The sequence below is a fragment of the Phalacrocorax carbo genome, chromosome 8, assembly GCF_963921805.1.
Source record: "Phalacrocorax carbo chromosome 8, bPhaCar2.1, whole genome shotgun sequence".
In the NCBI taxonomy this organism is placed as follows: domain Eukaryota; kingdom Metazoa; phylum Chordata; class Aves; order Suliformes; family Phalacrocoracidae; genus Phalacrocorax; species Phalacrocorax carbo.
The window spans coordinates 12,463,361-12,483,748 of NC_087520.1; the positions used below are offsets into that span (position 1 = coordinate 12,463,361).

Consider the following 20,388-nt stretch of genomic DNA (forward strand, 5'->3'; position numbering starts at 1 on the left):
TGTTTTAGGCAATTCCAAGATCAGCTGCATAAGGGCTCTACTCCCCTTATTCTTCTTTGTTCACAAGTATTCATGTTCAGCAAGTATTATTCATTAAGATATATTTCAAGTTTGTTTCCAGTGTTGTAGTTAATTAAAAGTTCTAGAACAAAATCTGCATTTTCAAAGTAAAGGTCCAACTGCTCTCTTCAATTCTTTAACAAGCCTCTCATATCCATGACAACAGTGAATATTTAACAGAAATCTAAGTGTTATTCTAAGCAAAATAATTTAGACAAAGTTTTTGATACAAGACAATAGCCAAACAATGGAGTTCTTACCACTATGCCACTTTGCTAATTTTCAAGATTGAACCCCTATAAAGAGATACAGTATTCTATCAGCCACCAACCTAACTGTCCTAGATCACCTTCCTGAGATATGTAGCAAACCAGTATTTCGGATGCACCTAAAAACTCAGCTAGGCCTCTAGTTTAAAGTAAATACCTGAGAAGGGAAAGACCTTACAGGAAGCTAGATATATACTAACAGGTTTAACATCACTACTTGTGCTAATGGACTCAATGAGATATTTTGCTACATTTGTGAAAGTTGAGATACTGATTTTTAAAAACAGGGTTTTAGAAAACCCAACAGAAGGAAAAATACAGGACAAAGATGACATGACTAGTCTACACAGCAAGGCTTTGTATTTTTGAAGAAATTCAGATGCCTTACAGCCATGCTTCTTGTTAGCATATATCCTAAGGCTGCAGCTTACAAGCATCAAAGGCCCACCTCACCTGATGCTTGCCCGGCTCTATGCCCTCCAAAATAGTCTTCTTTAAGTCCTCCTGCTTGTCCTGCGGAAGGAAAAAGAAGAACTCACGGCTCTTGTTCTACAAATAAATATTGTTCTTGGTCATGAAGACCTGGAATGTGAACTTAAATGGATCAGATCCACCAGCTGAAAACTCTGTTTTGCTGGAATTAGGCAAGCAAGCACAAAGCTAAGACCAAGCAATGCAGCTCTCACCAGTCCTATGACAAGCCATTCAAATTCATGGAGAGAACACAAAGGTCATACACAGCATCTTGTGAAATACAAGATGACTTTTTGTTCACTGCTGGCAAAAGAGAGCATTTCTTTGTACTTTGCAACATCCAGAGTCTGCAACACAACATCCAAAAGGTGTTAACTACAAAAATTAGCTTCACATGTCCTACAATATTTTTATTTGTAGAAGACTGAGGGAGAAGTCTAAAAAGACCTGAAAATCCCCGACCTTCCCCTGATGGTTCAAGAAACAGTATGGAAAAACATGACAGCTTCTCAGATCCCTCACTGTAATGACAACATAGCTACCTCCAGCATGATTTCGTTCAAATCCATAAAGTATTGTTTACTTTTCTAGATGTTTAAATACTCCCTTATGCACACTGCATCAAACATGCAGTGTGTCATACACACAAAGGAAAGTGAGTTTCTAATTAAGAAGCCATGTTAGTGTGAGGGATGTTATCAGCTGAAGGCAAAGCAATGATCCCTGCAATGACAAAAACATCTATCTGTAAAAATATTTTGTCACAGGGGAAGAATCAAGAAGCAGTTTGGCTTGCCTGGGGTTTGGGGGGATTTGGGGCAGGGGAGAGCGGGGTGGGATGTTGGGGTTTTGTTTCTTTTTGCAACTAGAGTTATGTGGATGCCAGGTAGCCAGTTTTAGTCTTTTAAGAAAAGCCACACATGTAATTTTAACAAGTGTAAAGAGCTTTGGGGAGAGCTTGGCAGTGTAAAATGAGAAGGATAAGGATGAAGCTGCCCACAGGGGTTCTTTTCCATCTCTCAATTTCAGCATAAAAGCACTCATATATTTTGTAGTAGAAAGGTAAACTCAATCACTAGATCAACTCTCCCATGGAGCAGTGCCTCATAAACAGCTGCAAGGCAGGCCAGATCAGAAAATCCCAATTTAAAACGTTTCTGTATTTCCGAGCTGAGAAAAGCTAGGATGTTCTCACAGCCCAGAAAAGAACAAACTCTCCCTTGTTTTCAGCTATACTGAAACAGGCGAAGATGCAACCACTTTGTCAAGAGCAGTCTCGCTTTCATAAAGGAGACTGGAATCTCCAGTGTGCAGCATTTCATCCAGGTCTTATTCTACATTGAAAGGGAACAGGCATCCAAACAGGCATTAGTTTATAGAAAGGTATACAGCTTAAAAGCAGGACATTACATCTCATTAAGTATCACCAGTACTCTTTGTGAGCTTCACAGTCCTTAACCTAGTTCCTGTGGGAACATACATGCACCACGCATGTCTTACCTTATATAAGCTTTGATATGAAAATAACTGCTAGTAAAGACACAAAGAAGAGGAAGGGAAAAAAGAGAACTCTCACAGGAAAAAAAAAATCTCTCCTCACCTCTCAGATTAGACAAATCCTTGCCACACCGGTAAATAACTGTATTACTGAAGTGCTGGTTATTTTTTCCTGAAGCTATTAAACCACACCAACACTCAAAGAATGTTTTTATCAAATTGTATTTCAGAGTTCCAATCTCCAAAATTTTACCCCTATTAATCACAAAATCTAAAGTAGGTGTTTTGTCCCCATAAAGAAGTTTGTAAACAATTAAAATTTACATTTGGTCCAGTGGCAGGAGCTCAGATGAAGACCCTAAAAGCCTCTAGTCCTGCAGGCAATAAAGGAACCAGAATGCAACTAAGGCACAGATGGGATCACAGGCTGAAGTCTTCAGATGTGCTTCATTAAGTCATTCACACACTTGGCAAAAGCAAGCTTATTTCAAAATGCATACATTAACAAGGAAAGGTGTAGGCCTGCCAAGCTAGTTTTACTACAGATTGACAGGCCAACTTTGTCCTGTAAGGACATGGAAAATACAGATCCCTTAAAGAAGGGCTTCAGAAAAGCATCACAAGCCAGACTTCATAAACAATTAACCACAAGGAGATACAAATTCATCAAAATACCATCCACACTTTAGCAGCTCTCCAGCAGACAGAAGTAGATGAGCATGTACTCTGACACTGTTCATGTCTAGTATAACTCACCACTGCAGAGTTTTAAGGAAAAATTAACAACAAACCAAAGAAAGTTCGCCTCAGCCATCATTTTCTTTTAGTTCTCCTGATTCTTACAAAGCCACGTTCCTTAATGAATCTAATGGAGCTCAAGATCTTCACTGATTCTTGAACTGAATTACATATTTGATATGTAGGCCAGAGGATCAGTCCCTGAAAAGTAAGAGTTCCCATTTCCTACACGTAAGAACAGCAGCCTTTTTGTGCTGAGATGCAGTGGTAATAATCGCTCCTAGTTCAGACAAAACTATGCAGCAACTAGAATCACTTAACTAATGCTCAGAGAAGGGTTTGGGATGGACAGGACCTTCAAAGACCACCTAGTCCAACCATCCTTCCAGAGGCAGCCACCTCTTTCAACTAGAACAGATTGCTCAAAGCCCCATCCAACCTTACCTTAAACTTTTCCAATAATGGTGCTTCCACAACTCCTCTGGGCAAACCGTTGCTGTGTCTCACCACTCTCATTGTAAAACTTGCTCAAACTTTAGCTCAAGGTTCTATTTTGAGATTGAAAAAACCTCAACTGGATATGAGCAACACACAGGATTCAGGAGAGTGAGTTGGGTAACTTCAGCAAAGCTTGAAGACTTCAGTCTTCCATGAGGAAAATTCAGGAGACGCAAACATTTCCTGCCCTCTGCCAATTTGGCTAACCCAGAGGTTAAGGCCAATTAGTTCACTTGTAAGCACAGATTAGCTATGAAGTAAAACAAATATGGAGAAAATGCTGAGGTCAATTGTATGAGGTTCAACAAGGCCAAGTGTCGGGTCTTGCACTTCGGTCACAACAACCCCATGCAATGCTACAGGCTTGGGGAAGAGTGGTTGGAAAACTGCCCGGCGGAGAGGGACCTGGGGGTGCTGGCTGACAGCCGGCTGAACGTGAGCCAGCGCTGTGCGCAGGTGGGCAAGAATGCCAGCAGCATCCTGGCTTGTGTCAGGAATAGTGTGGCCAGCAGGAGCTGGGCAGGGATCGTGCCCCTGTGCTCGGCACTGGTGAGGCCGCACCTCAAATACTGTGTTCAGTTTTGGGCCTCTTAGTACAAGAAGGACATTGAGGTGCTGGAGTGTATCCAGAGAAGGGCAAAGCAGCTGGTGAAGGGTCTAGAGAGCAAGTCTTATGCGGAGAGGTTGAGGGAACTGGGATTGTTTAATCTGGAGAAAAGGAGGCTGAGGGAAGTCCTTATCACTCTCTACAACTACCTGAAAGGTAGTGAGGTGAGTGTTCGTCTCTTCTCCCAACTCACTAGCAATAGAACAAGAGGAAATGGCTTCAAGCTGCATCATAGGAGGTTTAGATTGGATGTTAGGAAAAATGTCTTCACTGATAAGAGTGGTCAGACATTGGAACAGGCTGTCCAGAGAGGTGGTGGAGTCACCATCCCTGGAGATATTTAGAAGACATGTAGACGTGGCACTTCAGGGCATGGTTTAGGAGGCCTGGGTGTGTTGGGTTGACGGTTGGACTTGATGATCCTAGAGGTCTTTTCCAACCTCTATGATTGTATGATTCTATGATGGGATCAAGGGTCATTCACACTGCTTCTTCCTTTGCAGCCTCCCTGGCACAGTGCTGACCCTGTCAAGAATCACAGGGGAGGAGACCACCAGGGACTGTTCCCAATTGGCAGCATGGAAAATGTGACATCAAGCTAGTCTCCACTTATCTCGGAGGCCCTGCACCCTCAAGAACCCTTTCAAGACCTCATCCCGCAACCAAGGGGTGTCCAATATACACTCCCAGTACTGCGTTGTGAGAACACCACTCTCGTGGGCTGCAACATAGCCACTGATGTTCTTACAGAGACAGGGGCACAGCCCCAGGCTCAGCGACCTGCCAGGCCCAGTGCTGCACAGCATAGATGGCTGCAGTGGATACCATTTGTCCTTGCAATCAGAGAACGACCCTCAACCCTATTTTACTGTTTAAGACAAAACCAATTTTTTGCTCAAAAAGGACCACTCCACAACATGGTAAAATGTTTTATGTCCAGCTCCTCAGTGACTCTGATATGAGCTTACGGTATAAAGAAAGTTTCGGGAACACAATGAAACATGAGTGAAAGCAATCCCTGGAAAGACTAAAGTTGCAGGACGAAAAAGGAAAGAAAGAAAAGCAGCTGGAGATGTACTTTCATTTTGCTGTGTTTGAACATCAGAAGGAGAGCAAAATTAACTAGACAGATGAAGATAGACTGACCAAGTCCAGATCTGCATTCAAATACCTTGGTGAAATCATCTAACCTCATTTAAATTACTAATGAAAATTGAAATCTAGAAGAATGATCCTACAGTACTTCAGAAGAAACCTTTTCACAATCCAGCAGTAAGGCAATACACTTTAGAAACCTTTCTCAGAACAATTCAAAGATAATTAATTTATTCAAAACAGCTTACAACTTCTAACAAAGCAAAGTAACACGGAGGTTTGAAAGGAAACTGCTCTGAACCTGAGGCACTTGCTGTAATCATCACTGCAGTTTTTCAGGCATTTTTCCATTTCCTTACAATCAGAATTCAAAACTGGTAGACTTATACTGCACGTCTCCCTATCATGTACAATTTTCCTTTGCTTCCTTACTATAATTTTCTTGACAGTTCCCCATTTTTATTGGCAGCACAAGAAAATGCAATAAAATAAAACTTTACTTTAGAAAGGAATAAGATTTTTCTCAGCAATACTTATCAGAACTAGATGCTGAAGACCACAAGCACTGCTCACCTTAGTGATGAGAGGAGAAAAATAAAAATGACATAGCTCTAATAATTTGAAGTTATATTTAAGCAGCAACCCTTGCATGTTTTTAAAGTTTATGCACAGCATTTTGTTTGTTTGTTTCAGGCTTTGTTCCTCACTATGAGGTACTTTCATGGATGATACCTTTTTCATAACTGTCAACATGACCTTCCTCCCTGGTAGGAACATATGAAGCAGAACTGTAGAAGAATTAATAAAGCCTGAAGAAAAGTATATTCACAAAGAGTGGAAGTATTATTAATTTACAATTACAGCATTCATTTTTTTATATTTGTAAATATAAAATTAATAAATACTTCATTTAAGACTGAAACTTAGTAACTTCATTCGGATGTTGATTTATCAGGTTCAATGACAAACTTTTCTCACATTCTTATTATTTAAAAGGAACAACAATAATAAAAACCTAAAATACCCAACCAAACCCCACCCCTCCCCCCCCAACAAACAAAAAAGAACAACCCAAAGAAAGGAGAATAGTAGGAAAAAACCCAAAAAGGCAACAAAAGAACAATCTTCCTTGCTTGTACCTTATGAGACATAAGGCTCCTAAACTGCTTTAGAGGACTAATGTATCAATTGCTTTTTACTGCTTAAAAGCCAAACATTATATCCCTGCAGCTGATGAAGAGGCAGTTTTAGGTCTCCCACTATATATTATGAAAAAAGTCAAGAAAATTATGTAAACAACTTAGTTATGTTTAAATGCATTACAGAAAACAAACACTGTGAAAGCAATATACTAAAACCAAGAGCTACAAGAAAGAAAAGATTTCTGGAACAAAGAAAAGAGATATTATCCTGGTCATTTAAAAGGCATTACTTAATTTGGGTTTTTTTTGTGTTGTAGTTTTAAAAAGTTGAGACCCACAGTGTTCAGAAACTTACACTACAATAGAGAAGTAGCAGCTCCTAATACTAAAACATTTTAAATTCAGAGCACTGGAACAGGTAAACTCTAATCCACAGAGTTTGGGAATAATGAAGTAGCATAATGAATAAAGGCAAGGCAGAAATATATCCTACTAAACAAATTAGTGTAAGCTATAGCTAAAACTTTTCACTTAATGGAAGATTACCCCATAAGAATTTTTATTTTTCAGATCAAACATAATATGCAGGCTTTTTAAAAGTTTTTTTCATGTCTTTTTTCACAGCCATCTATGAATCTCAACTGCTAAAATCATCTTCCTGCTCTACAAGCATATAAGCTTTGGCATGCAGTTTGAAACCAAAGCCTTTTCCCCACAAGATGCAGCAGAAGTCTTACCAAATCAGCACCAGCTTGAAGCAACACATCTGCAACATCAGTATGTCCGTTTTCACAGGCATAGGTCAAAGCTGTATCTCCTGTCGCTGTGGTGGCATGAACATTAGCTCCTAGAAATACAACATTGTTTTTTTCATATGAAATATTTGATAAGGAGATGTCCAATATCAGGTAAACACAAAAGTCAAGGCACTTTATCTGTGACAACAGCTATATCCTACTGACCGACATCTTCCACAGCCCAAGGGCATTGATCTCATGGTGAAAATTGCTCTCAGTAAAAATACTCTGAGGAGAGGGGATAAGTCAAGGCTTGGAAAAGGCATGACTGGCAACCTAAGCACTTAAATGTATATGCTCATTTATTCCTACATTCCGTCTACAGCAATAAAGATTTCAGTTGTTAGAACAAATAAAAGTGAATCCAGACAGTTGTCTAGACTATCCATTTGACAGGGAGCTGCATGCCAAGGAAAACCAGACAAAATGCATGTTATTGAATTAGTATTAATACTACAAGACCATACACTTCTACAAATTTCATTTCTTCCCTGCTCTTTAAAATCATTTGTTTTAAAACTGTTTTGCTGAAATAAATTGACTAACTTCATATATGCCAGCTGGGTCAAAACTATGCATGATTCTTGCTATGTAATCCATTATTCTTCAATTTTAAAATGCCAATGTGATTAGCCATTTTCTTATTTTCAAGGTGAGATACATTTAGAGACTTCCCAATGCCAAAACAAGGCTCCTCCATTAACTTTCTACATTATCAGAAGCAAAGTGCAAGCAGCATTCCAAATGAGCCGGTGACAGGTGTCACATGCTGGTATCACTGCACAAAGAGACCCAGTTGTTACTGTCCCTCGATGAGCAGGGAGCATTACTTTCTAGAATTACAAATCCAGACAATTTTATGGTTATTCTTAGAAAAGAGCATACAAATAAATCACCTCCCATAACAAGGAAGGTTTCTAAAACGCAGGTCCTTTTTATTTATTATTTTAAGCAGTACTACCTACTACACTTCAGGCTCTACCAACTTTAAACAGACAGATGAACACTGAAGTGTCATTTCCCCCCAACTCTAGCAAGATTTAATTTTTACTGCTGTATAACATAATAATACAGAAGTTCAGCTCATTCCAGAACCTGTCTTCTACACTATTTCCCAGGGAACAATTCCTGAAGTACTGGTTTTTCAGGAAGACTGACTGCGGATAGTAAGGTACAGCCAAAGCAGGAGTAACATAAAAACCAGCATTATCAGTATTAACATTTTTGCCCCAAATCCAGGTAGCTGGAAACAATGTTCCTAATGAACACTGACGGTTTTTAGATATGCAACAGATTCTAGTGTTCCATGAGGCACTTTCCTCTGTTAACAGTAGCAAACAAGATTAAGGTGTAACATATGCTTTTTTCTTCTTGCTAAGGTATCCGAGAATATAGTTGTTACAACACTGCCACCATCAAGCCCATGTATCTTCTAAATCATACAGAACATCAAGTCTGTAGTATCTGTAGGCTAGATCATTTGAACTATACACATACCTGCTGCCAGCAAGTATTTCACCAATTCAAGATGACCCTCTTGAGCAGCTTCCATCAAAGGTGTTGAGCAACCAAGTTCTATATCAGCTCCTGCCTTAATAAGGAAGTCAGCTACTTCAGAAAACCCTCCACAACATGCCAGAGTAAGAGCTGTTTCCTGCGTTTCTTCGGTCTGTGCATTTATATTTGCCCCTGTGAAACAAAATAGCTGTTAATTTAACTGACCAGACACAGGGTAGGAAGGTGAATGCTCACGACCTCCACAGTTCAGGTATTTTAGCTTTGCTCTGTAGTTACAGCAATGACCAGTGACAGCCACATGCTACACCAGAGGAATTTGCATGGAGTACCTAATGGCAAATGGTCAGCACTGCATTCTTCATAATAAACACTCAAGAAATGACAGTGATCTCACCTTGTGCCAGTAGCAAGGCTACCATCTCTTCATGGCCTTCCCGGGCAGCTTCCATTAGAGGAGTATAACCTTCATCATTAACTTCCTCCAGGTTAGCTCCCCTTTCGATCAGAAGAGCTGCTAGCTCCACATGTCCACCACAAGCAGCCAGAGTGAGTGGAGATTCAAATGAATCCGCAGGCATATTCACTTGAGCACCACTGTCTAGAAGCAAGCGTGCCACTTCCACGTGTCCATCCTACAGAACAAAGGTGAACACAAATATCAGAAACAGTTGAAGCCACTCGATGTTGTGGTTACAACCACTACCATATTAGGTCTGAAAATTATTCTAAAAAGACAGGGTCTTTTTACTTATGGTGGTTTACTTATCATGGTATGATGGCTACATACTTTTTAGGAAAGACAGGACAGCAATGCAAGGTGGGGGAGTTGCTCTTTATGTGATGGTGCAACTGGAATGTATCAAGCTCTGCCTAGAGGTGAAGGAAGAATGAGTTGAGAGCTTATGGGTAAAAATTAAGGGGCAGACAAATATGGGTGACACTGTTGTGGGCATTTGCTACAGGCCACCTGATCATGAAGAGCAAGTTGTCAAGGCCTTCTAACAGACAGCTGCACATATCCTCACAATCACAGGCCCTGGTTCTCATGGGGGACTTAAACCACTCTGATATTTGCGGGAAAAGCAACACAGCGAGGCATGCACGATACAGGAGGTTCCTGCAGAGCATCGATGATAACTGTTTGACACAAGTGGTGGAGGAGCCAACAAGGCACGATGTGCTGCTGAACCTTATACTAACAAACAAAGAAGGTCTAGTTGGGGTAGCCTTGGCGGCAGTGACCACAAGATGGTGGAGTTCAGGATCCTGCGTGGTGGAAGCAGGGCAACAAATATGATTACAACCCTGGACTTCAGGAGAGCTAACTTTGGGCTCTTCAAAGACCCACTTGGAGAAATCCCATGGGTTAGGGCTCTAGAAAGTAGGGGAGTCCAAGGGAGCTAGTCAATATTCAAGTACCACTTCTTCCAAGCTCAACACTGGTGCATCCCTGTAAGGATGGAGTCAACAAAGGAGACAGGAGACTTGTATGGATGAGAAAAGAGCTTCTACACAAACTCAAATGGAAGAAGGAGGTTTACAGTATGTGGAAAAAGGGGCTGGCCACTTGGGAGGAATATAGGAACGTTCTCAGGGTATGCAGACATCCAATGAGGAAGGCCAAGGCCCGCTTGGAACTCAATCTGGCAAGGGATGTCAAGGATAACAAGAAGGGCTTCTTCAAATACATCAGTAGTAAAAGACAGACTGGGGAAACTGCAGGCCCACTGCTGAATGAGGCGGATGCCCTGGTGATGCAGGATGCAGAGAAGGCAGACTTACTGAATGCCTTCTTTGCTTCAGTCTTTACTGCTAAGGCTGGTCCTCAGGCATCCCAGCCCCCAGAGATGAGAGAGAAAATCTGGAGAAAGGAAGGCTTCCCCTTGGTTGAAGAGGATTGGGTTAGAGATAATTTAGGCAAACTGGATCCTCACAAATCCATAGGCCCTAATGGGATGCACCCATGAGTGTGGAGGGAACTGGCAGATGCTGTTGCTAAGCCACAGGAGAGGTGCCCAAGGACTGCAGGGTAGCCAATGTTACTCCAGTCTTCACAAAGGGCAAGGAGGATGACCCAGGAAACTATAGGCCAGTCAGCCTCACCTCCATCCTCAGAAAAGTGATGGAACAGTTCATCCTGGAGGTCATCTCCAGGCATGTAGAGGACAAGAAGGTTATCAGAAGCAGTCAACATGGATCCACCAAGAGGAGCTCGTGCTTGACCAACCTGACAGCCTTCTATGATGGTGTGGCTGGCTGGGTCAACAAAGGGAGAACAGTGGATGTTGTTTACCTCAACTTCAGCAAGGCATTCAACACTGTCTCCCATAGCATCCTCATAGGTAAACTTAGGAAGTGTGGGTTAGATGAATGGACAGTGATGTGGATTGAGAACTGGCTGAATGGCAGAGCTCAGAAGGTCGTGATCAATGGGGCAGAGTCTGGATGGAGGCCTGTAACTAGTGGTGTTACCCAGGGGCTGTACTGGGTCCAGTGCTGTTCAAAATATTCATCAATGACCTGGACAAAGGGACAGAGTGGTCCCTCAGCAAGTTCGCTGATGATACATAACTGGGAGGAGTGGCTGATACACCAGAAGGATGTGCTGCCATTCAGCGAGATCTGGGCAGGCTGGAGAGCTGGGCTGAGGGTAACCTCATGAAATTCAACAAAAGCAAGTGCAAGGTCCTGCACCTGAGGAGGAACAACCCTACACACCAGTACAGGTTGGGGGTTGACCTGCTGGAAAGCAGCTCTGCTGAGAAGGATCTGGGAGTGCTGGTAGGCAGCAAGTTGACCATGAGCCAGCTCTGTGCCCTTGTGGCCAAGAAGGCCAACGGTATCCTGGGGTGCATTAAAAGGAGTGTGGCCAGCACGTCGAGGGAAGGTATCTTTCCCCTCTTCTCTGCCCTAGTAAGGCAACATCTGGAGTACTGAGTCCAGTTCTGGGCTCCCCAGTTCAAGAAAGACAGGGAACTACTGGAGAGAGTCCAGTGGAGAGCTACCAAGATGATCAGGGGACTGGAGCATCTCCCTTATGAGGAAAGGCTGAGACCCCTGGGTTTGTTCAGCCTGCAGAAGAGAAGACTGAGGGGGATCTTGTCAAGTCTTATATATATCTAAAGGGTGGGTGTCAAGAGGATGGGGCAAAAGTCTTTTCAGTGGTGCCCAACAACAGGACAGGGAGTAATGGGCACAAACTGGAACACAGGAAGTTCTACCTGAATATGAGGAAAAACTTCTTTACTGTGAGGGTGACAGAGCACTAGAACAGGCTGCCCAGAGAAGTTGTAGAGTCTCTTTCTCTGGAAATATTCAAAACCCTCCTGGACGCGGTCCTGTGCACGCTGCTCTAGGTGTATGTGCTCAAGCAGGGGGGTTGGACAAGATGATCTCCAGAGGTCCCTTCCAAACCCTACCATTCTGTCATTCTGTGATTCAATTTATGACATAATTATGATAATACTTGGATTAAACTGACATTTAGGTGTCCACCTACATCTAAGGTAGGTTTAAATGCATGAGGAAAAAGAGCTAGATGTATGTTGGGTTTTTTTTTCTCTTTCTTGGAGGAATAGGGAAAGTGTTATGGGATAAAACTTTCTTAAATATCCAGCAAATTACATGGGACACAAAAGTAACAGAAACAGCAAGCAAGTAGCATAAGTAATAAACCCACTCCATGACTAAACCCCAAAACAGGCATTGGGAGAAAAGGTTTTGGGTTTGTTTTTTTTTTTAATATCTGCAGAGAAATTGAAGCGGGTTAAAATGAGGTAGGTAACAGGAGGAAGGAAGACTCAAATAAATCTTAAAGGAGACTGAAAAGTGTCTTGGAATAAAGCCATCTTTGCCATAGAGGGAAGAGAATTAGGATTGCAAGAGCAGTCTGTTTGAGCCCTTACCAATCAAAGCATACAAACGCAGCTGCCAGCTTCTCAAGAAACTATTACTAAACTCCTCAGAGTAACTTGAAATAGAACAAGAACCAAAAATCCATGTTTCACCTGAGGTGTGGTTTGTAGAGAGCCACAATATCTCTGAAAAGGGGAAAACGTAAAGAAGTTTTGGCATTAGGAAAGAAGAAACACTCTCATGGTTTCTCCCTCCCACAGAACTTAAGAAATGGGGACTCAAACTTGTAGAACAATTTGGAGAAGAGATCTTGGAAAACAAACTGATAACAGACTACACCTAATGAAGGGGGAATGTTTATGTCATGCAGTGAGTGCTCAGTGGTATACAGAAGGTCTGAGGGTCTAATCATAGGAGGTTTCATATTAGATCTTTCTTCAGCATACACAATTAATAGGATAACTTAGGGATGGAAAGGGAACTTCAAGTAAAAGACGAATTGAAGCATGCTCTTCGTGTGTCTCAGTGAAGAGAAAACCACTTGCTGCCTTGCATACTCCAACTGCACAGGTTGCACAGGTTGCTGCATCACCTTGGTCACTCCATTTGCCATCCAAAGAAATATGGGGTTCTTCCAAGAGGAGTAAACTGTCTGCCAGCTTTGATGATTTGAAGCACTGTGTCCTGACACAGTGGTTCTCCTGGGATTTGGCAGTTAAGCTGGATTAATTCCTTAAACTGACCCCAATGCATGCTGACAGATTTTGCTAGAGAACTAAAGAATACATCTTCCTGAGAAAGACATGAAAAGGGCCAGTTTCCGTGGCAAATAATGTATGTTTTTATGTTATGTCCTAGGAAGGAAATCTAAATAAAGTTGGGCAATAGTAAAGAGAGAAGAAGGTAAAACAAAAAGGACATTAGAAGACCACTCAGCCCAGGATCAGAGCTGTAAGACTAGGACACTAATACCTAGGGATGATTTACAGTTATTAAAACTAAGAATTCCACTACTTCAAGGACTTCTTATGCATTAAGAACAGCAACCTCAAGCAAACTAACAGTTCCCCATCCTGACCTCACCAGAATTGTCAGCCAGTAACTCAAACAGCTAGCACAGACCTATAGAAAAGGGGGCAATAGGTATATCAAACAAGCAACTCTTGTTAGAACTGAAGGTGATCATGAAGCAGGTAGTAAGTAACCTGAGATTGACAGCAATCAAGTCTGTAAATTAAAGACAGGCTGTTGTTCTCAGAGAAGCTGGCTAAAAGCCAACAACCACCTCATCTAACTAAAGGCATTATCCCAGGTATGGCACTCCATCTTGACCAGAACACACTAAAACTCAGCCACTTACAATTAATTGGTGATCAGAGATCTCAATTTCCTGTATATGCAGCATTAATTAGTTGGAAACAGTGCAGACTGGGAGAAGTCACAATAATTTGGTGGAATGGTGCCCTTCTGCAAGTGTGAAGCCAAAAGATAACACAGAGCAAGCTCCATCATTCAACTTGGAGTTGAGACTTCCAAGGAGCAATTTCATCTCTGTTGCTTTTAAAGGTCAATACACACTCTGTAATGCTAACTAGTCTGAAACATCCAAGAGCTAAAAACGTGCAGGCAACCCACACGACTTCATCTTCCGCAAAAAAAGACACTTCATCACCTCTGAGCCAACCCAGTGCTCAGACTGCATCACTATGAAAGAGAAAAAAAGACTAAACCTAAACAGAACAGTGGGCTGATTAAATCATTTAGTTTGTAGTCATGCTGCAATCTCCTTTAGGTGACAGCATACTCCCACTGCAACTGCATCCTTCTGAATTCTTTATTGGCACTGGGTTCTCATACAGGGAAGACTATTCAAGGATACTATTACCATCTTGCTATCAGAAGACTTCAACACAGCTTGAGACATTATAACCTGACCTTGGTCACTTGCATCATCACCCCACAACTGCACTAAAAGAACACTTGATCCTCCAGCTCTCAGAAGACTGGAGGAACATTGCAGCCTATCTTCTGAGGATTATAGGCTACTGGGAGCAAATTAAGTTTTCTTCCATTCACTGTGCTTCCTATGAAAATGAGGTCCCTGTTCTTTCCTCAAAGAAGCTCCCCAGCTTTAATAATAGATAACAGGTCACCTATGGTCTGGACAAAAATGGTTGCAGATATGCTTTGACATAATAGTACAATCTTTATTAAGATGAAGCTCTTGGAAATGGAAGTTATTCCTCAATGGCTGCTTTGAAATTGAGTTGCTCAAGAACTAAGGACTAAACTACTTTCAACCTACCGTTTTATTTTGAAAAGAAAAATCTCACAACACCATTTACAGAAACTAAGAGAGCAAGCCATCTCTACTTCCTGCAGTGGTGAAAGCACAAGTGTAATGCATTAGTCACCCAGCTCAGTGCACTTCTGGAAGGCTCATGCCATGGTGATCTAAGAGACCTTATTTATAAAGACAAAGGTGGAAAACTAACATTGCAAAAGAAACAGTGGCTTGGGCTCAACCTACTACTTTACTGCCCTGCAAATTAGTTATGCCTACACTTCACATAGGGAACATTTGAAAAAAAAAAAAACCCACATCACACCCCAAAAAATTAGAATAATTTTTCCCTATGACCAATTAGACTGAGAAGCTGGCCACCTTTACTACAGTAAAGGCTGTCTTATGATGAAAACACACGCTTACTTGCAGACCCATAACAGCTTGTTAACAAAGGCTCACTTAATTTTATCATCTCTATTCGTCTCTTATTGAAATAGGAGCAGTAAAATTAATGGCTATTTACCATGCAGGCCTCCATTAACGCTGTGTGCATCTCATCTGTTTTATGTTCTTGATCAGCTCCAGCTTCAAGCAGAAAGCGAACCATATCTAAATGGCCTTCAAATGAAACAGATCAAAATACGTAAGTATTTAATATTGTAAACTTTTAGTAGCACAGACAATACACTTAATGAAATAATTTAGATTTTCACAGTTTGCTATTACAATTTTTACAAGTTACAACTGGCAAATCTGCTCTTTTTAAAGTACTCTAAAAAAATACCAATACAAAATGAACAGCCAGACTTTAGACGGTCTCTCCCAAAGGTACTTCCCAACTATGAGATTAAGACAGACCCCTCTAACTCGAGGTTACACAACAGGAATCTTTCCTTGTGACTTCAAGCTATAAAACACTCTGCTTATTCCTTATTCAACTGTATACTGACATATCATTTGAGTTTTCCAAGGCAGCATATGAGTGGGGGAGGGATTATCTTTTAGAGATAGATCCATGTAGATCTGAACTTAACTTTAAGCTTTAATCACAGGATTCACAGATATATTTCTGAATATCTATATCTATATCTATATCTATATATATATATATATATCATGTTACCTGACACTATTTATACAAGCTTCTACTGAACTTTACCAGTACTTGTTTTCAACTCAATTATGGCTTCTGTCACTTTAGAATTTCTCCCTTAGAAGTTATACACTTTATCCTCTCAATGAGCATCCTCATCCATACCAAGAGTTAGTTTTACATAAACTGATAGGACAACAAGGTAGCTCAACCACCTTGCCAAAGATAATACAGGAAATCTCTAGTCAATTAAGGTCTTGCATTACATCACCTTAAGTTTTAGGTCACAAGAAACAAGAATGTCCCTCTAACATATCCAGGAGCACTATTACTGAAGTTTCCCTGTAAAGAACTACTATATGCTGCAGGAAATCCATTACAAATCCAGATGCAAGTTTTCAGATGGGTTATACATAGTACATATCCTCCAATTCTAGCCACAGAGGCAATATCCCTATGACAGAGGTTACTCTGACAATAATCCTTAAAGCATCTATTAGGAGAAAAACAATTGTCGGGAATTTTATGGACATTTTTGGAAGAAAAAGCCTTGGAAGCACATTGGATTACTATTGCACTAAGTTACTTAACACAGAAACTTTAAATAGCAAAAGAAATCAAGTCAAAAGTCCATAAAAGTTCATAATACATAACAATTCACAGACATCCTCCAAAATTGCTCTGAAGTATCCAGTAATAATACTAGCATTTGCTCTCCATCAGGTATTCCAGGAACATTTGCTCTAACTTTATATTTTCCTAACAGATGTTCTCAGAACTTGCAGATAGTTGGGGGGAGGGAATCTGAATGAAATGGAGACTGTGGCAGTGGGGGAAGAGGAGAGTGGTGGTTTGTCAAAGCACAAGGTTGGACATAACCAATCACAAGTTTTCATCTGCAACATGATGAACACATGTCCACTGCATTTGGACACAAATAGACAGCCTTAATACCACTACACCATGGACAAGCATTTCCTGACATCAAGTTTAAAACCAAAATCCAGTGTTCCAAGACTCTTAAGAAAATATTCAAAGTATAGCTAGAAGCTTTAGTTAGAGAAATCCTGGCAAACAAATCTAAATAAAAACACAAAACAAGGCAAGAGACAATACCTTTATAGCATGCAAGTGTAAGTGCACTTTCTTTGAACTCATTGGAGTGAGTGTTGATTCCTGCACCATATTCCAGCAATACTCTTGCAACCTCAACATGACCTGCACTGGCTGCTTCCATTAAGGGGGTATGCCCATTCTCATTGTGGTCTTCTATATTAGCACCGGCTTTCAATAGCACCTTCACTATGTCAACAAATCCCCCAGCACAAGCGTAAGTGAGAGCTGTGTTCCCTGCAGAGAAGAAGCAGTTTACATGAAAGCCCTTTCCATCACACACTCCTAATACAAGAAAGGAAATTAGTCTTAACAGCGCTGAACAAAACCAAGTACCTCACTGACAGCAGCCTTTTACCTCACAGCAATGTTACTCCAGCCTATAATTTCAGGCTGGGTATAAATGCCAACACAACTATAATGTGAAAGAGTTTTAATGCTAAGCAAATATCACAAATTAGGAGTTTTTTCTTTTATTATTATTGTTTCCTATTTCAGCACACAAAGAGATCAAATACAGACACAAAAAGATCAGTGAGTAATTTTCATGCTCAATGTAGACTTTGGACAGGTGGGCAGTGTTTGGGTTTTTTTGCCTAATACTGTACCCTGTAATACCTTGAAAAACTCCTGACTGGAATAAAATACATTTATAATTTAAAACTCTGGTACTGTAAGTGACAGACAATCACATATGGCTCATGTTTTAAATGCTACAGTCAATTTTAAGGTAAGTTCTGCTTAATATGACTAAACATCAAGATAAAAAGAACATCTATTTCATAGTTCAGACACACAACTTTGTTTTAAATTTGAACAAAGTTTAAATTCTATCTTAGCAGAATCCAACCACAGGTTAATACTCTCAGCAAGGTTAGTTAAACTGTGGTCAAGCATCAGCTATGTAGTCAATATTCAATGCTCAAAGACCTGTACCTCCTCTTTGGTAAAATGTAATAGATGAAATAACTGGTCTTGACTGGGTGATTTTGGGTTATACAGATGAGAAAAACTAGAGTTCATGTATTTTTCTGGTCATTTAACACCACAGTGATTTTCACAGGAACAGTGCTTTCCATTACAGTTTCTATCAAAAACAATCTTTAATAATGACCAGGTAATACTCTAAACACATCCACTATGCACCTGACCTATTCTTAATAGTTCCTGTCATGTTCTCTTGTGAATGAAACTATCAGACAACAATTATGTTCAGAACAGCTGCAAGTCTTACGTGCGAGCCTTATTTATTTTTCATGTTCCTGCTTCCCAGTTACCTGTTGAAGACTGTGCGTTGACATCTGCACAATGAACAAGGAGAAGTTTAACAATATCTACATAGCCTCCACTGGCAGCTGCCATTAAGGGAGTTATGTCCCCTTTATTCCCTCGATCTTCAACATTTGCGTGCATTGCTAGTAGCACCTAGAAGAAGAAAAGTTCACTCCATTAATAAACTGTAACACCAACATTTTAATTCCCCAGACAGCCTTGACATCCCCTTGCAGCAACACCCCCAACGGTGAAGCACAATGGCACTCCTCAAGACCATTTATAATTACTACCTGCACTGTGCTCTGCTTCAGGAAACACACTCTTTCTACATTTGTTCATACCTGCTAAAATCAATGTTAAGTTACGGTGCAATACTGACGTTTTCAAAAAGTCACAGGGGAATTCACTAGCCGCAATGACAGCGGAGAAACTGTAAACTTGCATTAATGACCACAGCACACGCAGTCAAGCTTACAGGTTAACAGTTTTCTCCCTGTACTGTTGCCTGGCACCAAAACATGAAGCTGGCCACTTTCTGAAAACTATAACCTAAACATTTCCAAAGAAGCACAAATTCTGCCCTTAGATACACAAGTATAAAAGCAAGAAATTAACACTAATTAATGCACTTTTAATACAGATGTGATTAAAAAAAAAAGGACTGAATGACTGAGACATGAGTTTTTAGAAGGTAACCACTTGTAGTGCTTGATTTTGCTGCTATTTTAGATCCTCTTGCAATGTCTGCTTGGCAGAACAGCTTGACTGCATCTAGAGCAATGCCAGAAAAGTAGATACATCATAAAACACAAGATACCTTCCTCAGAGAAGCCCCTTAAACCTAAAGGCATATATGACAGAATTTTCCATCAAAAAGGCGAACGATAACTGAAAGCCCACAATAGGCTGCATTAATCCATATTCTATTTAGAATATTAAAAAAAATTGTAACGAGAACAGCTAAAATGTTTACCTATCAAAGAAGCCCCTTCGACAATGCTTCACAAAGGTTTAGTTGTAATTATATTTGTTACTTACTTGTGCCAATTCATAATATCCTGCTGAACAGGCCAAGCAAAGGAGACTCTCTCCTTCTTCAGTATGTTCATTTACGCTTCTTCCTTCATCCAACAGCTTCCGGACAGCATTTACATCCCCATCTGAGCATGCTTCTGCCAAACTGCGACTGGAAAAAAAATCAGTTACCACAGTATAAGCTCAAAATAAATCTGCACTAGATGGGTAGCTTTCCTATGCAAAGAAGTCTTTAAAGACTCATGACATTAGTACTAAGTCTTACTAGAAAATATACCTTACAGATTTTTTTTTCCTTCTTAAAGTATAGACATACACACGTTTTCATAGGTGAAACAGGAGATAAAGACCTTGTGTGTCTAAATTAACTCTTGTCCTCATCAGTTGCTAACTCACAGAAGCTCTCATATAGACTAGATGCAGAGAAGTGTGCTCAAAACTAGGTAATCTGTGGTCTTACAAAGACACAGAAGTAAACCTCAGTGATGCTCTTCATGCTTGAGTGGAACACCAGATGCACAGAGGCTATGACCATGACATGACTATAGGTACCAAGGCAAATCTATAGCAGAGAAAAAAACCAAAAAGTGAACAGCCTGGTATCAAAGAGACCACAAATACTGAATATTTCAACAAGACAGACTTCTGACTGTTGTCTTTTCTGTAGTGGAACTATTTCCTTCTCTGCCCTAGCCCAAAGCTTTTTACTTTCAATTGAAAACACCAATTTCCTAATTTAAGCAGCCATTTAGAAGAAAAATCCTTACCTTACCTAATGAGATCTTAAAGGAATAAAGGAGAGGAGCCTTACAGAAGTTTACTATGTTTCCTTTCATGCACTGTTAAAAGCATATTACAGAAGTTTTCAGATGGATGAAATAAGCCAACTGCATGTTTTTTAAACTGCAATAACAACACAAATCCTACATGGAACACTACTAACTTATCCTTAAAAGTCATGAGGTAATAGCAAGCTAAGAGTTAGAAGAAGACAAGACAAACCCCAAGTTCTTGGCATCTAAAAGCTCAGAATTC

General features: G+C 40.5%; 1 protein-coding gene across 16 annotated transcripts in view; it reads right to left on the bottom strand.

The window, feature by feature from the left end:
* ANKHD1 (ankyrin repeat and KH domain containing 1) overlaps positions 1–20,388 on the bottom strand; it is a 123,161-nt gene that overhangs the window by 56,074 nt on the left and 46,699 nt on the right. For 12 of the 16 annotated variants that reach the window (XM_064458734.1, XM_064458739.1, XM_064458738.1 and 9 more), the window contains exons 4-11: positions 19,357–19,504; positions 18,321–18,468; positions 17,047–17,280; positions 15,361–15,455; positions 9,090–9,327; positions 8,675–8,866; positions 7,118–7,227; positions 783–842 (exon numbers count right to left, since the gene is read on the bottom strand). In XM_064458734.1, the coding sequence (XP_064314804.1) occupies positions 783–842; positions 7,118–7,227; positions 8,675–8,866; positions 9,090–9,327; positions 15,361–15,455; positions 17,047–17,280; positions 18,321–18,468; positions 19,357–19,504 (1,225 nt within the window). The remainder of the gene's footprint in view (positions 1–782; positions 843–7,117; positions 7,228–8,674; positions 8,867–9,089; positions 9,328–15,360; positions 15,456–17,046; positions 17,281–18,320; positions 18,469–19,356; positions 19,505–20,388) is intronic. The other 4 variants (XM_064458742.1, XM_064458736.1, XM_064458744.1 and 1 more) reach the window with 1 other exon arrangement.